The sequence below is a fragment of the Macrobrachium rosenbergii genome, chromosome 53 (assembly GCF_040412425.1).
Source record: "Macrobrachium rosenbergii isolate ZJJX-2024 chromosome 53, ASM4041242v1, whole genome shotgun sequence".
NCBI classification, from domain to species: domain Eukaryota; kingdom Metazoa; phylum Arthropoda; class Malacostraca; order Decapoda; family Palaemonidae; genus Macrobrachium; species Macrobrachium rosenbergii.
This window is the reverse complement of record NC_089793.1, coordinates 45,551,842-45,569,815: the sequence shown is the minus strand read 5'-3', so window position 1 is coordinate 45,569,815 and position 17,974 is coordinate 45,551,842. Positions and strand designations below refer to the sequence as shown.

Here is a 17,974-nt window from a genome sequence, read left to right as displayed (position 1 = left end):
AGCTAAATTAACACTTGATGTGTGCTTTGGAAGGTGAGGGGAAGGGGAAGGGGAGGGGGATGGGTGGAGGAAGGGGAGGGAAGGGAGGGGAGGAAACAGCTAGATTAACGCTTGATCGTGTGCTGGCGGAGGGGGAAGCAGGAGGGAGATGGAAGAGGGAAGGGGGAGGGGTTATATAGAAGATAGAGTCTACCGAGTCCAAGAAGTTGTGAAAAATCCGAAGAGTTTCAGACAAATCCTGAGATACTGGTAGAGGTCGCTGTAGGGTCACTAGAGGTTACTGCTGACCTACTGATCATGTGAGGTAGTCTTGTCACCGGGATTGAGTAACTATGCAAGATTTCAAGTCCATCGGACGAAGGGAACAGGTCGAAAATTGAGTTACAAGATTTGACCCAAACAGACAGATAGATGCAGAAGTCAAGTTAAATAAAACCATGTAAAAATGGCGGCATTTCCGAAGACCACAACAACGATTCTAAAACGATTTCGTTGCCGCAGACGTCTCTTACAGTGGCACCAGTTAGCGTATAAATGAGATCTAAAAATATTGTTGCTGTACCTTCCCTCCCGGACCTGGCTGGAGGCTAAGATAGTTCCGTCCTGGGCGTTGAGAGAAAAGAGCGGGTGAGGCTGTCCCTTCCAATGAAAAGTCTTGTCTTGGAGGTCCCAGTCATCCGGGTCCTCCACGTAGACGCGCCCGAGAGGGGCCTCCGAACTTCCTCCCTGTCAAGGAGATGAAGGAGTAAAATAATGATCGGGAGGAGGACGGAAGAACAAATGTCTAAAAGAAAAACAACACATTAATCAAATTTCCTTTCCAACTGGGAATGGTTGTTTACTTTCAGTGAGAATAAATGACCATTCATATTACCTTACAGCAACACTCACAAGTACAGATCATTTTACTTAGCAAGGATACGCGCTGCGATATCTCTGCTATTCTGGAATATTATTCATATACATACAGTATATTCAAGCTTGCACAATGCTGAATTCATTGCCACTCTTCATAGCGTCAACGTTAAATTCTACGAACTACTTTAATTTCAATCAAACTGACACGAGGCATAATGTCAACATGTACAATAATTTATTTACCTTTTACCTAGATGTTCTTCAATTTCAGGTCGAATACACTATCTTTCGCGTAACCACACAAACACGCAAACACGCACACACACACACACACACACACACACACACACACATATATATATATATATATATATATATATATATATATATATATATATATATATATATATATATATATATATATATATATATATATATATATATATATATATATATATATATATAAAATTTGGATGAAAGTTATTTCCAAGACAAGATATAGTGAATGTGATATTAATGGCTTTCGTAGGATATTTAAAACTAAATAAAAACCAAGTACAAAAATACAGTAGTAGATATCTATAATGCATATATGCCAGTGTTCCACACTTACTACTGGGTCAATTTCAATTACAGAATTACAGAATCTGAATTCGAAATGAATCTGGGCACCCGTGTTGAAATCAATTCTTACCTCTCATGATGGCTGAGTGCATGGAATACCTGTCTCTATGCACCAACAATAAAAGGCATGGGTTCCAAACCCTGGTCAGGAGGTAAATTATTCGCAAGGTACAGAGAATCACATGGAACTTAGTAATATATATATATACATATATATATATATATATATATATATATATATATATATATATATATATATATATATATATATATATAAGTGTGAGAATTTTCATTTCTGATGAATATATACATCTACATAAAGAGAAAAATGACAGTACCTGGGTCTTCCAGAGGTAAACGGTTTTTGATGCTGGCTTCATTGGATTATCATTGATGTCATCAACTATGACCTTAATACCTTGAGTCCCTGATACCCCTCCAGCATCCTGCAGGAGAATTTCTACGGACAATTCACGATGTTGTTCCCGGTCTAAGGATTCTTTTGTCCAGACCTCGGCACCACCTCGGCCGCTATCAAGATCTGGTTCCAGAAAGACAAGGCGGCATGAGGCTTCTTGTTCCGTTAACAGACAAAAAATACAGCCACACACAAACACACACACACACACATACACACATATATATATATGTATATAATATATATGTACATATATACATATATATATATACATATACATATATATATATATATATATATATATATATATATATATATATATATATATATATATATATATATATATATATATATATATATATATATATGGTGAACCAAATGTAGGTGGACAGTAGGCAGAATAGGGTTGTGTTAGGGTTATACTATAATGGTGGTGTTTATTATTATTATTATTATTATTATTATTATTATTACATATAGCTAGATAGATAGATAGAGAGAGATGTATACATACATATATACATTATATGTGTGCATATATATCTCAGAAGAGAAGTGTGGATGCTGCATAAGAAATTACTAGTTATTGGAGTTTATGGAGAGCAAGAATGATTAAAAGGGCGAGAAAAACAGCCATATACCGGCCGACAAGATGGTTAAAATAATATACTGTAGGCGAAGCAATGAATCAGAGTGTTTTGGTCGGGTGTTCAGAATGAATCACGAGAGGCTGTTGAAGATTGTGCATAGTTCATAAATGATGGGAGGACTGGGGAGACTAACTAAGCAAGTGCTGCCTGCAAATAGTGAAGTGTGTGTTAAAACGGAGAGCCTAAATATCTTGTAATTACCAGATTGCATGAAAGACAAAGGCGAGTGGTGCAGTGTGTGTAGTGGAGTGCAAGCGTATAAATCAACTATCAGAGTGAGCTTGCTCAATAATCGCCTCAAACATTCCAACTTTAGCTTCCCCCAGCCTATCATCCTATCATCATCTATTGCATTCACTATCAAATGCATACATAACTGAACAATGTCATTCTCTCACCGTCCTTACTGAAATTTATTGTCCTATATTCTTGGTTTCCAATAACACTCCTAACCCTACTCTAGGTCATTTTTGCTTTCGACTTTACTTACTTAGAAACACTTTCATCATCGGCTGCAACATCTTTCCACTGTTGTCATTCTGCAGACCTTAGTCATTCCACATTTTAGTCATGACCTCCTTTCTTTGTCCTTCAACTCTGAACCTGCATGTACTGACCTTGTCTCGGACTTCTCTCACCATTACATTCATAAAAACATTGGCTACGAAGACATGATGCATGCTTGATTAAGATTCACTGTTATACCAAACAAGTCACTCTAATGTATACATCTGCAAACATAAACTTACCTTTCCTCATATTAACAGAAACAATCTCAACAAAATGCTACACATGCCATAAGTTCCCAACGTTTTGCAATGTATTTCAGTCACTTGTGTCTTACGCATTCTCTTAGTTCACGTCTGCCATGCAGCTTTCTCCATCACACTAAAACGTCCTTCTTGTCCACGCTCACTCCACTCAAAGTCTGGCAAGTACCCTGTTATCTGTCCCGAGTTGTTGTATCCTACCACACATCAACCCAGGCATAAAATGTAACGTTATGCCTCTTCTTACACTCATTTCGACTATTTTTCCCCTTCTTTAAATGAAAAATTAATTGTCTTATCTACTCCCTTAGTAACCTTTCCCTCGTCCAGTTATAACCTCCTGTTCACCAAAATCTGGTGTACTTTACCGCCTTACCCAGCAGCGTCACTAACTTCTAATCCCATCAACTAATGGATTCCATAGATTTTACCACCCTTTAATTACATCCCTACTCCTAAACATACATACATACATACATATATATATATATATATATATATATATATATATATATATATATATATATATATATATATATATATATATATATATATATATATATATATTAGAAATATCAACACACAATTGCATGTAGAACAGAAATAAATTTCTGACTCACATCAGGATCGAACCCAGGACTTTCAAATGAAAGACCAGAGCACTGCCAACCAGGCCACACAAGTCATAAAAGAAGTTGTAACCTGAGTACAACTGTACCCAAGGAATTACCTGGCCTGGTTAACTGCCTGCATACCAGCGTGCTTTCCCCAACTTCCCGACTCAGCAGTGACCCAATTGACAGCATTTCATTCGAATTATCCTTTCTGACTGAATATGATAGAAACATCAACACACAAGTACATGTGGAACAGAAATAAATTTCTGACTCACATCAGGATCAAACCCAGGTCTTTCAAGACCAGAGTGCTGCCAACCAGGCCACACAAGTCACAAAAGAAGTTCGTGATTCCTTAGGTACAGTTGTACTCAGGTTCCATGACTTATTGGCCTGTTATGACTTTCATTTGGCCTGGTTGATCTTGATGTGAGTCATAAATTTATATATATATATATATATATTTCATTTATATATATAGACCTATAGTTCGATATTGATGTATAGTCATAAATATATATATATATATATACATATACATATACTCACACCTGATACGTGATTTTTATATATTACAGGAAAGAACTGAAAGACAGTTGTGGATCCTGACCGGCGTACTGTCTTGCTAGTGTATATATATGTTGAATTTCTACCACTTTGTATCAGTCCTCTCAAGATGGCTTAGCAATGAAGCTGAAACCGGTCAGGATTTACAACCGTTTTCCATATCTTCTCTCTGGTGTTTGTATATATATATATATATATATATATATATATATATATATATATATATATATATATATATATATATACATAATCTGTATATATACATACATACATATATGTGTACATATATATCGTATGTATATGTGTGTACGTATTTATGTAGGTGCAGGTGTGTATGTGTTTTTATATTATGTCCATTTATTGTATACATTTAGGCTACATACTAGTCCACGCCGCCACAAGCGCATGTAAGGTGCTGATATAATAGGGAAAAGGGGATGAGCAACGCTGCATGCGATGAATGCGTCTCAATGAACAGCCGTACAACAGTTCAAAATAGACTTCTGGAAAAGGAAAGCGAGAACTGGTGGGTCTCAAAACATTTCATTGGTAGATGAATTATTTGTGAAGGGTATGAGGATACTAGAAAAAATTAAATATGGTGAAACGATGCGTCTGGTTTATAGATTAGTGTTACTGTTTCTGATTTTTCTACAGGTTCGCGGGATTATATGAGAAAACTGATGGTCTTTTTACTAAGACTAAAGTGAGAGAGAGAGAGAGAGAGAGAGAGAGAGAGAGAGAGAGAGAGAGAGAGAGAGAGAGAGAGTCACACTTACGCGATAGAAACTTGACATCAATAAGATCTTTTATGACAGCCGGACTAGACGGAGCCAACGAAAGCGTGAAAGGCGGCCCGTGCCCTAGCGCCCACACATCTTCGTCAGTAGCAGTAAGCACGCCCAAAAGAGCTGGCTGCGCGCCCTCCGTCACGTGGAAGACTGTAGGTGGTAGAAGACGCGGTGGACAATCGTTGACGTCGGTAACCGAAATTGTGAGTGTGGCTGTGGAGGACTGAGGCGGTTGCCCACGATCGAGGGCGATCACTTTGGCCATCCCAAGGGCGCCGCCGGAGGTCTCGCGGTCTAGAGACCTCCAGAGGCTCACGGACCCGGCTTCGTCCACCGTTAGGGCACCCCATCCACCCACGACGCGGAAGTCCACGCCCTGTTTACCTTCCTGGGAGAGCATCGTATACAGAAGTCAAACACAGAATTTATACAGACGTCAACACTTAGCAGTATATGGGTCTTCCGTTACTGACCATAACAGTAAAACCTAAAACCATATTAAAGTGAAAAATTCTAATAAAAAATTACCGTCCCTTAATACTATACTGAACATGAACGACCCACCAGCCATATAACAAAAGTATAAAACATTGTGACTGTAGGAAAAAAACCCACTGACTACCAAGAAACTAAATAATATCTGAAAAATTTAATGGCAATCTAAAAAGACCAATAAACGATACAAAATAAATATTGGCAATGATCAGAAAACCTAATGACTGCTAAAAATAATCCCTACGGATTATAACAGATGAAGAAAGTGCTCTACGCACCATATCAGGATCGTGAGCAGGCAATGAAGTCAACACGCTATGAGGTTTGGCGTCTTCCTTGACTGTCACGTGGACGTGTGATCGCGCAAAGACTGGGGCGTTGTCGTTTAGGTCTCTGAGATGGACCTTCACCCATGCAGAGTCCAAATGGCGACCGTCATGCCAACCCCCTCGGCCCTGGGGAGGAGGTTAAACATATATATAGTATATATATATATATATATATATATATATATATATATTATAAACATATATATATATATATATATATATATATATATATATATATATATATATATATATATATATATATATATATATATATATATATATATATATATATATATATATATATATATATATATATATATATATATATATATGTATATATATATATGTATATATATATATGTATATATATGTGTGTGTGTGTGTGTGTTAAAGGTATTCATTAATAATATTCTGATTAATTTCCAAACCATCTACATTTTGCAGCAGAGTACGGAATTTAAAAATTCCCCTATGGTGGCTTTTGTTGATTACCAGAAGATATTTGGCAGTATCCACAGGCCAGTATTATATAGGGTCTTGCGTTGTTATGGCATTTGCGTTAAAATGTAAAGCTAATGTTCACTGTCTCGTCAAGTGAATTCTCAGCCAACAGTGGAAATGGTGGGGTGCTGCAGGGGAATGTCATGTAACTTGCTGTTTGCCCTTCTCATGAATTTAATACAAAAAAAGTGGACAAACGTGGAAGAGAAGGTGTTTCCGTTAAATATGGACTCTAGATAAATCTAAGAAATACAGAAATAAGGAAGACACTAGGTGGAGAGAGGTTTTATGCATCTTTCAAAGATTAAGAAAATATGATATCAAGATAAGGTTCACCTGAGATGGAATTCAGTAAAAATCTAAAAAATAAAAAAAAAAAAATTCCAGATTGAATAAGATTTAGAATTCAAATTGGAAAGATTGTATATTAATCTAGTACAACCTGTATTGCTATCCGTATATGAATCATGTATGACAATGAAACAGTAAAAATTACGTATATATCTTGTTGCTAGAGAAATAAAGCGTTAAGAAGAGTGCTAGGAGTCAAACGGCAGGACAAAAGTGAGAATCCATAACTGAGAAAATTACTGGGCTTCCAAATGTAGGCGAGTCAATGACGATTGGCAGATCGATGTGGTTTGGACGTGGCCCTCACACCACGTGATTGTGTCAACCGTGCTCATGAGAGCACCAAAAATATTAGAAGACCTTGTCCTACTTTGATGAGAACCATGAGACGGAAGGCTAGAGATGAGTGGAGATTTGTGGAAGTGAAAGCAAAGGAAAGACGTACATGGCTGCATGTCACAGATGCCCTTAACGTCGCACATCGATGGGGGTGATAATGATAATTTTCCAATTGTATTTCGTCATAGCACACAATATTCTATTTCGTAAGCTCTTACTTTATCAGCCATCTTACTGCTCTGTTGCCAGATTTCTCTCTTTAATCTTAATTTTATTCATCATTCATAACAGTACTCAAGGCTACTCAGATTTCTTACTTTGATCATTTTCTTATCGGTCACTTTATTCCCTACTTTCTTATACTATCACTAACTTAATTTGTTGCTCTTGTCCCTAAATTTTAACAATATGTTTGACTTTCCCTTATCACTCAACTTTATTAGATTTCTTTCTTGAACACATTAGATTTACAGCGCCTATGTTCCTCATTCCTAACATTATCGACGACTATACGCCTCACTTTGTCCACGACATTATTAAATAACCTTGTTTTTCAGAGACTATATTCGTTAGGTCTTATCTTACGGGCGACCTTTATCCCGTCATTCCTTACTTTGTCCGTGACTTGTATCATGAACTTGAACCCTCGGCGATGCGTCTCGTCCTCGAAATCGAGGGTCTGTCGGGCGTACAAATGGCCGAGAGTCCCCACGGACCTAATATCGAAATGGGCCCAGCCCCAGCCGCTCTCCTCTACCACCTGCGACGGAAAGGGAAAATAACAAAGACAAATAATGGAATAAAGAAAAAGAGCAATAACAAAGATAAATCCGGGAATAATCGACTGATATGTATATAAATAAATAAATAAATAAATAAATATAAATAAATAAATAATATATATATATATATATATATACAGTATATATATATATACATATATATATATATATATATATATATATATATATATATATATATATATATATATATATATATATATTTATAGGGCAAAGTTTTTCTTGTATGCAAATTTCGTTGAATTCTATGGCTTTTGATTGATGATCAACTTCTTATTAGTTTGACTATGTTTTCTGAATCTTCTCCGTTCTTTCAAATTCATCAGCTGAATTTGGAAGAACGGAGAAGATTCAGAAAATATTGTCAAACTTATAAGAAGTTGATCATCAATCAAAAAGCCATAGAATTCAACGAAATTTGCAAATATATATATATATATATATATATATATATATATATATATATATATATATATATATATATATATATATATATATATATATATATATATATATATATATATATATATATATATGTATATGTATCGACTGCTCAAATAGCAGCAAAAACATGAAAAGGAACACAAAAAAAAATAAAATGATCTACTTACAAAATCAATGATGCACTAATAACATACTGTAATATGTCCTGCGTGAAGAAACTTTAAAAACAAATAGTAAAATAACTACTGTTATGAAAATCAAAATGAAAAACTATCGTCTGATAGTCTGTGTGAAAACCAAAATAGCAAAACAAATAAAGACATAATTTATAGATAAAATAAACAGAAAAATAATCGTTCATTTACCACGTGCAATCAGAAGAAAATAAAGAAAATAACAAAAGTATAAATAATCGCCTGATAATACAATAACGGCCTGTAAACCGTAATTTTATTTATTTATGCAGCATACAATAACCGTAAAACAATACTTATATTTGAATAGCAAATGAAAACATAAAAATTTATTTGATAATTTTTTTCCTATTTTCATGCATGTATGCCTAAACCCAGCACATGTATTAAAAAGGTGTGTACTACTGTACACACATATTTCTGTACTGCTTGTGATTTATTTATTCACACCTATGATACTGACAGGCACTTCAAGCCGAGCTGAATTATCCAGCAATCTTCAATCTCAAGTTTGGTCTATCTTTCCTTTACCTGTCTCTGTCCATATTTACGTTTATCTGTCTACACAGACCTGACTCTCTCTCACTCTCTCTGCATACCCTGTAGAAGAAGTAGTTATTGGTGTCCCTGTCGCTGACGGAGATCTCGAGCAGAGTCGAATTATCGGGAGGTCCTCGGCCCCAAGTTTCGTCCATCTCGACCTCCCACATCTTCTTGGCCAGGCGAGGCGAGTTGTCGTTCACATCAACTAGTCGTATGATGACGATCCCGGACCCTTCGTGTAGAGAGTGATTTCAGAAGTTAATTGCTTAATACGACTGTTTAAAAAGGAGACTTTAATACTCTCAAGGGAATCATGAATTACAAATCATAAACAGACAGGTTCACGTTATTTCCTAACAAGATTTTGAAGGTTTTCAAAGAAAGTCGTCTTCAAAAATATTCGAAAACCGACTTAATTTTATTACAATCACTTGCGGAAGAATGAATTATGAAATGGCGATTACCAGAGATTCAATGCTCGGAATGGAAAAAGAGAATTTTTATATCTCATTTCCTATTCGGATTTTCACGGTATTCATTGAAAATCATTACCAAAAATATTTCAAATCCATAGATAAAGTGCTCAGTGTATGGCTGCCGTATTTCCATAAGAATGTCGAACATAGTTTCACTGCACACACACACACAACCTATATCTATATATATATATATATATATATATATATATATATATATATATATATATATATATATACATATATATATATATATATATATATATATATATATATATATATATATATATATATATATATAGAGAGAGAGAGAGAGAGAGAGAGAGAGAGAGAGAGAGAGAGAGAGAGAGAGAGAGAGAGAGAGAGAGAGAGAAATTTACGTATCAACATACTTATAAATGGAAATAAAGGTATTTATGTATTAATATTTAGCTTAATAATATGAAGACTTAAATTGCTATATTCATATTTCAATATACTTTTCATAAAATGGCCCATTAAAGTATTAAAGAAGCTTCAATACATCACAATATTTCGGTCACTACACATAAGCCAATTCCTATGGGCCTATATGTATTGGCCGAAAGATAGTGGGTTATTGAAACTTCTTTCTTTCTTTTATAGACCTTTTTAAGATAAATATCAAAACGTTAAATTACAGAAAGCAGTAATACATTTCAATAAACACATTTTTTCTGATGTCCTCGGAATATATGTATAAATATACTGCACATTTATATATTTCTTTCTTCAAAATATGCTGTAAGCTGTTTCCCTACCAGAGGATGACTCCAGAAAAATCAAGCAAAGGCCACTCCCAAGTTCTTATTTCAACTTCCGAATTGTGGATGAATTTCTTGTACAGTAAAACTCCCACAACATTGGCTGTTTCACAGACCAACATAGGAGGCTCATCAGCACTGCTACGGTCATCCCTACAGTATGTAGCACGCATTCTAAAATTTCTTGGGAATGAATGCCTTTCATTGTCACTACCTCTTTCAAGGTAAGTCTGTAGACCTTTCTAGACCTTCCTTTCCTCCCCTTCTCACCAGCCAGTCGTAGTCTTCTCTTCTCCATATGATCAAGACATCTTGAAAAACTCTGATCTAACCTTTTTAATACTTCTACTGTTTTCTTAGGATGCATATACTTTGCAAACTATTCATCTCAAAAACATTATTTTTATTCAAATTCAGCATCGAAGTTTTTATCTTCACAGTAGACAGTTGGTAAAACAGTCCCTTATTCATACATACCTTAGCTTCAATAAATTAAGTCTCTGCCTCGCCTTTTCCACACATCCCGGCATCTTTCTTACTTCTCTCACCCTGAGCCACTTCCATTTTTCCATGCTCTTTAATAAAAATCATTACTCTATCTTGCTGGTTTGCATTTATCCTCACCTCGCTCATGCTCAATTAAACTCGCAACTTTTCTCCTTTCAAACACATTTAAACGCTTTGACTATTTTTTTTTTTTTTGCTTCTCTTCACTATCTCAGTCAGCACTATCATCTACGAACATAAGACATCCCACACTTTATTCATAACCCATTTTCTTTTTCCACTATTTTGTACTACTTCTACTGTGCTTTCTCTGGTTTCCCGTATAACTTCACCTACAAATACATTGAACAGCCACAGAAAGATGATAAACCTTTGCTCAGACCCACTTTCACACAAAACAAGTCTCCCTCCCTGCTACATAATTTAACACGCACACTTCACGCTATTGCAAAACTTTTAATCGTTCTCAATACCTTATCTTCTATAGTACTATACCATGCATTCTCAGCAGCCTTCATATTACCTCTCTAGCAATTCTATCATAAGATTTTCTAGGTCCATTTATAGCAAATACAACTTATTCCTTTACTTTCAGCCCTCTCATAAAACTGCTATATAAAAAAACTGCATGATTAAATAAAAACACCAATGAAAATGACCACTTCTTCGGCATAATTGGTAATGTTATGACCATGAAAATCGTAGTTGCCTCTATCTTCTTTACTCTTATACAACGGATATCATTCTTCCATTCTTTTCAACCTCTTCATTACCTACTGACTCTTCTTAACCCTGTCTGGTGCAAGTGTTTAGATACTTGATATACCACGATGCACGCTATAGATTTACTACCGATGCATCATGAATGGTAACCGAGTGTTATTATATAAAATTTTAAGATTAGCCCAACTGTCGTACTGCACGAACTTCCCTTGAAACTGGCGGCGCTGGTTGACTTAGCAGTAAACGGTCACAATTGGGAAACTACTGTGGCATCGTCTGCCAGACTGCCACCGTAGGCGGTTTCAACTGTCTGGCCACACATGGTAACTATGTGGCAATGCGCACATGTAGCTCAAACTATTTCTTCAGTAACATATTTGAATGCTTATGCATACAAGAACCTTCACACTCTCTCATAAACAGGCCGATTTGTAACGATGATAAACCTACAAACTACAAGAAAGACGAGCTTGTATCCGTTCAACGTATCAAAATCAAACGAACGATGGGCCTTCAATAATTATTTTGTATCTCACTAGAATAGTCCAGGTTACACGTAGATCTATGCCCACAAACTATCCGGATCATAAGATTTCCTTATTCCCGCTTTTATCATGTAGATTTCATTGCATGAACGTCAAAAATAACTTTATTATTACACAAACTTATATCTACGTCCGTAAACTGGAAAAACAAACTTGAATGCTGTTAACCACTAGAACTCGGATGCACTGACAAGCGAACGATGGCCGTATACCAGATATCTGACTTTACTGGTCTTCTTATCGGCACATTTGTCACTTCAAAACAGAAAAAATTAATTGCTTATTTTAACCAATATTCATCCTATCTAAGAGTCGTTACAATGCCTTGCATTAAAATAACGCACAAAGGATGACGGAACCTCAGAGAGACTTTAGCTCGATAAATTATGTCGCGAATTTTTCCCCATGACTGGGAGGGTTCTAAATCCCGGATGGTGTGGGACTAGGATGATCGGGCCTGACGGGCACTATCAACAAACATCGAAACGAAGGTCCATCAAGATCAAGTAGGGTTTTACAGTTTTATTAAAAAAATAGACTATTTAAATAAAAACAGACTATTTAAATTTAACATACATTAAAATAAGCGTAACCTTAAGGACCACGCGGTCGGGCACAAGACACAACTCTGAAAGAAAAGTTATACAAAACCCATAAAACTTAATTTTATACAAAACCTTATTTCAGAATAATCAGACTATACTTTAACCGAATATCAGCTGTATCAAGCCTAGGGTGGCAAAAATGCAAAGGGATTAAATTAACAAATTATATGAACCGGCTCTTGACTACAAATGAACAACTTGGCTGGGGAAGTGACGGCATGGAGTGAGCTCAGGTTACCTCTATGATATGACCCCGAGAAAGACGCATATCGCCCACTCTGCATGTCTCGTCGTCACCTCGGTTCCCTTTCAAAATTTCTACATTGGTTATTTTATCAAAGAATGTATGTGAATCACTTAAAAGAGAGCCTCTCCGATATCCATGATACTGGTAAGACCGGCAACTCGCCGGACACAAACAACACTAACATCTTTACAGAAAAATGAGAACCACGAACTGCCGCCTGTTTACCACTTCCCCTCGCTTATCCTGAACATTGTGAAGGATTGTCGAGAAAAAACGGATCCAGTTTTTTCACAAGTTATTTAGCAAAATTCTCCTGAAATTGCCCAGTCACTGTCTATTACAACGATTTGTATGCTCAATAAACAAATTATGTAAATATGCAAAGTATTCGGGAGAGAAAACTGGAATGCTATTGCCATGCACCGCCATCCATCCAGTGTTGCAGTGGCTGCTCATCTCACCTACCGCCGACAGCTTCATGCCTCATAGACAACAAAACTCTATGCTGTTATGAACAATACCGGGTTCATTGTGTGCGTGTGTGTGATATATATATATATATATATATATATATATATATATATATATATATATATATATATATATATATATATATATATATATATATATATATATATATATATATATATATATTGTCAAAAAAGGATATATCCCTCCCTCATGTAGACGCCAGTGCATCATTAATTTTGAAATGAGTTTTGCTGTTCATTTGACTGTCGGGGCAGGGAAAAATGGCGGACGAGGACGAAACCAAGCGTAGTTTGAACCAGATCATAGCTGTTAGCACCAGTGTGTAGCAGATAGGCCTCCCTTCCCCCTTCAATCATCTGATCAGGGAACAATGGTCCCCCCTTTTCACCCCCATCACGTGATGTGGGAGTAGTTAGCGCCTGGGAAAGGTTAATAGGGTTAGTATGGCTAGCAGCGAGGTATTACCTTAACCTTTAAGTTCTTAACATTTAAGGCTCCTTTCCCTCTGTTCTTGTTGCAGGCTGTATGACTCTTTGCAGGGGAGATCGGCTTAAGTTTTGAAGACACCGCCAGCCACCGCTGTTTGTGAGATTTCGGCAGAGACTTCCTTGGCTCCATTCGGGATGCATGTCTGGCGTCTCCATCTCCGCTCCATGCTGGCTGAAATATTTCCGACGAACGGCCGATCGATTGTTGGTGCTTGCAATTGTTAGACCAGGTTCGTGCATTGCAAATAGCCAGTAAGCCAGCCCTTTCCCTCCTCCCTGAACCCCTTAAATTTTCCATTCCTTCAAACTTTAATTCCTCCCTCCACAAAGCATTTTTCCTCTGTTAAGTGTCCTGCTTCAGCATCCCGTAAATCACCCGTAACGTGCCTTGAATTCCAGTAAAAGATCCAGTGATAAATATCCAGTTATCCCTTCCCCAGTGCAACTTAAGGGCAAATTAGTCTAAGTAATACAAGTGTTGAAGTTTTCTCTTTGTGTGACGGCGAGCACATGTTCATTGTACCTGAGCCTAAATCCATTACTATTCAAAGACTGTGATTATGTGATTTCTTATAATTATCTTCTGGGCTTCGTAATGTTTAGTATTTAAGAACATGCATTGTGTAATATTTTATAGGTAGATTTCTTTTCTCTCAGTTTGTGCAGTGCTAACTCATAACCTCTCTTACAGGGGAGATACTGTCTGCTCCGTTGTCAATCTGTGTCCTCTCAGTCACACTGCCATTAAAATTTCAAACCATTCCTGGTCGCAGCCCGATTACCGAAGTCCGTTGTGTCCCACAGAATTTATTATGAATTAATTCCATCATCCTGGAGTCCATACCTTGCAGCATAATTAACTGAGACCACTTAATGTAATTTTGGCCTAACCAAATTATTATTATAACAGGAATAATTGTACATTGACCCCTTCCTGATTAGATTGCTTGTTTGCCAATTACTTCATTATTACTCACTGTGTAATGAGTCTGCCAAATTGGTTACCATTTTGGATTTTGTTTTGTCTCCTTGAATAATTGCTTGGTCTCTGTAAATAAACCCTTTTAATTGTAAAAGAAGTCTAATTTCAAATGGCGACCTTTATCATTTACTTGTAAATCCAGGAAATCTAAGGTAAGTTTCAAATAACTTGTCTTTTGTTCATAGACTTGAGCCCACTTGGTTCCTTGGCAGTAATAATTGGAAACTTGTTCCAATTCTCTCCCTAACCAAGCGCCCAGTTTATGACAATTATATGATATATATATATATATATATATATATATATATATATATATATATATATATATATATATATATATATATATATAAGCATTCAGATATATTACTGAAGAAACAGTTTGTCTAAGATATCGGAAACACTGATTGCAGCCGATCACGAGGTAGCTATGAGTATTCCACTTCTACCTAAAACCCGCGTTGACGCCCCACACTCCTCCTCTCTGTCACTGGCATGTTCTTAGCTCTTTTGATTGGTTCCACCTTCTCTCTTCTTATTACATGGCCATAGTATCTCAAACGAGCTTCCCTAGCCTTCTCCTTTACATTACATATACCACACATTCTTCTAATATCTTGACTCTCCCTCCTTTCCTGTAGTGATATTCCAGCAATCCATCTCACCATCCTCATCTCAGTTCTTTCCAACAGTCCCTCCTCTTTCCTCTTAAGTGACCAGGTTTCTGTCCCATATAATAGTACAGGCCTGATAACTGTCTTATAAATCTTCATTTTGAGCTTTAATGGCATTTTCGTGTCCAAAACAACTCCAGTTACTTCTCTCCATTTTCGCCATGCTTCTTTCACTCTCTGTCTCACAGCTTTCTCAGTACCTCCCTCTACTGTTATTATTGATCCCAAATAGTTAAACTCATTGTTCTGCTTTAGCATTGTACCATCTACCACTTGAATGTTTACTTCTTCATTTCCATCTCTACTACTAGTCACTAGCTCCGTCTTTCCAATGTTCACTTTAAATCCTTTCCTTTCTAGGGCTCCTTTCCATGCTAAAAACCTTTCTTGTAGTTCTTCTTCCGTGTCTGCTATAATGACTAAATCGTCAGCAAACAACAGATCCCACCGTTCATCGTTGTTCCTTAATTCTGATGTCAGTGTGTCTATAACGACGAGGAACAAGAATGCACTCAGAGATGTTCCCTGAAGGAGGCCCACCTCCACAGGGAATGTCTCAGTCTCCCCATATTTTGTTTGTACAGTAGTTCTTGCACCCTCACGCATCACCTTCACTAACCTTACCAACTTCTCTGGTACTCCTTTCTTTCTCAAACACCAATAGACTACTCTTCTTGGTACCCTGTCATACGCCTTTTCAAGATCCACAAAACACAAGTAAACTTTCCTGTTTCCTTCTAGATACTTCTCTTGGAATTGTCTTACTAATATATGTATATATATATATATATATATATATATATATATATATATATATATATATATATATATATATATATATATATATATATATATATATATATATATAAAATTACCATACACGTTTTCCCTTTAGCAGATACTTATAGGATGAGATTGCATGCCCCACGCCCTTTTTTCTGTCCCAGTCATGACAACCAGTTACTAATTACGGCTGGCTGGACTCAAGGGTCAGCCAGCAACCCATGAATAAACCCAGGCTCTACCCGGGCCACTTGGCTTTTGTTTTTTTTTTTTTTTCTTGGTCGTCCACATTTTTATTTAATTTTTTTTCTCCGCGGCTTCATCGCCATAACGACAGGATTGTGCTGTTGTCCTCATATATTTCGGTAAACTTCGCCGCGAGTTAAGAACGTGGGGACAACCAGCAACCCCACAAAATAAAGGGTAATGCCCCGGTGTATAGTAACACGAAGCTCTCGGCAACCCTGCTGCCTGGAGAACAAATGTCGATAGACAATCAAAGCACGATTACCAAATGAGAATAATGTTAATTGAGTAGCTTTTTCTGTGCATAGAGTCTGAAACAATATACTCTTATAGTTAAAGTAATAAAAACGTTTCTAGAGTGGCATGACTATACTTTTTTCGCCTCTCTCTCTCTCTCTCTCTCTCTCTCTCTCTCTCTCTCTCTCTCTCTCTCTCTCTCTCTCTCTCTTTACATAACTTCTTTGGAGTAGTGAGGTCCTTTCTACCTTTGCTCGATTGACGCCTTTCGTTAAGTCATTTCTTTGATAGGCAATTCTTGTTGCTATCAAAACAGTTTCTTTAGGTCATAATGATCATGGTCATAACGATATTGTTGTCTTTAAAACAAATAATACGGAATTAATCCATGCGGTGATTAGATAATACACTGCTGATGGATGGCTAGTGTTTCTGATGCCAATTAATCTAGCAATTTATCCAGTATTTTCCTTCGTTTGCTACAGGAATATATCGCTGGTGCCACATGCATACTTGTGGCTGTCAGGGGCTTCGGAATCATATCTCCTTGAGCAGCCATTTCGTAATTGTGACAATTACATCGCTTTCCATATTTCTGTGAGCACGACAGTTCCACACTCATTTTACATTTTCTTCATTTCAGTTAATCCTTCCATTAAAAGTTTTCCTATAGAGTTCAAGTAGTAAATTAATAAATTATACTTATTCGGGTTTGACACAGAGTCAAATAAATATAAGTATCAACGCAGGTCAAAAGTCAGTGCAATGAAGCGAATTATTTAATAGCATTTTTTTCTTCTTGACACAACATCAAACACGTAGTCAGCCATTCTTATATATATATATATATATATATATATATATATATATATATATATATATATATATATATATATATA

At 36.3% G+C, this 17,974-nt stretch overlaps 1 protein-coding gene across 3 annotated transcripts in view; it reads right to left on the bottom strand.

The window, feature by feature from the left end:
* Window positions 1–17,974, bottom strand: part of LOC136834430 (putative neural-cadherin 2) — a 582,131-nt gene that overhangs the window by 24,362 nt on the left and 539,795 nt on the right. For all 3 annotated transcript variants that reach the window (XM_067097028.1, XM_067097030.1, XM_067097029.1), the window contains exons 9-14: window positions 9,348–9,523; window positions 7,924–8,070; window positions 6,069–6,245; window positions 5,284–5,683; window positions 1,821–2,023; window positions 563–726 (exon numbers count right to left, since the gene is read on the bottom strand). In XM_067097028.1, the coding sequence (XP_066953129.1) occupies window positions 563–726; window positions 1,821–2,023; window positions 5,284–5,683; window positions 6,069–6,245; window positions 7,924–8,070; window positions 9,348–9,523 (1,267 nt within the window). The remainder of the gene's footprint in view (window positions 1–562; window positions 727–1,820; window positions 2,024–5,283; window positions 5,684–6,068; window positions 6,246–7,923; window positions 8,071–9,347; window positions 9,524–17,974) is intronic.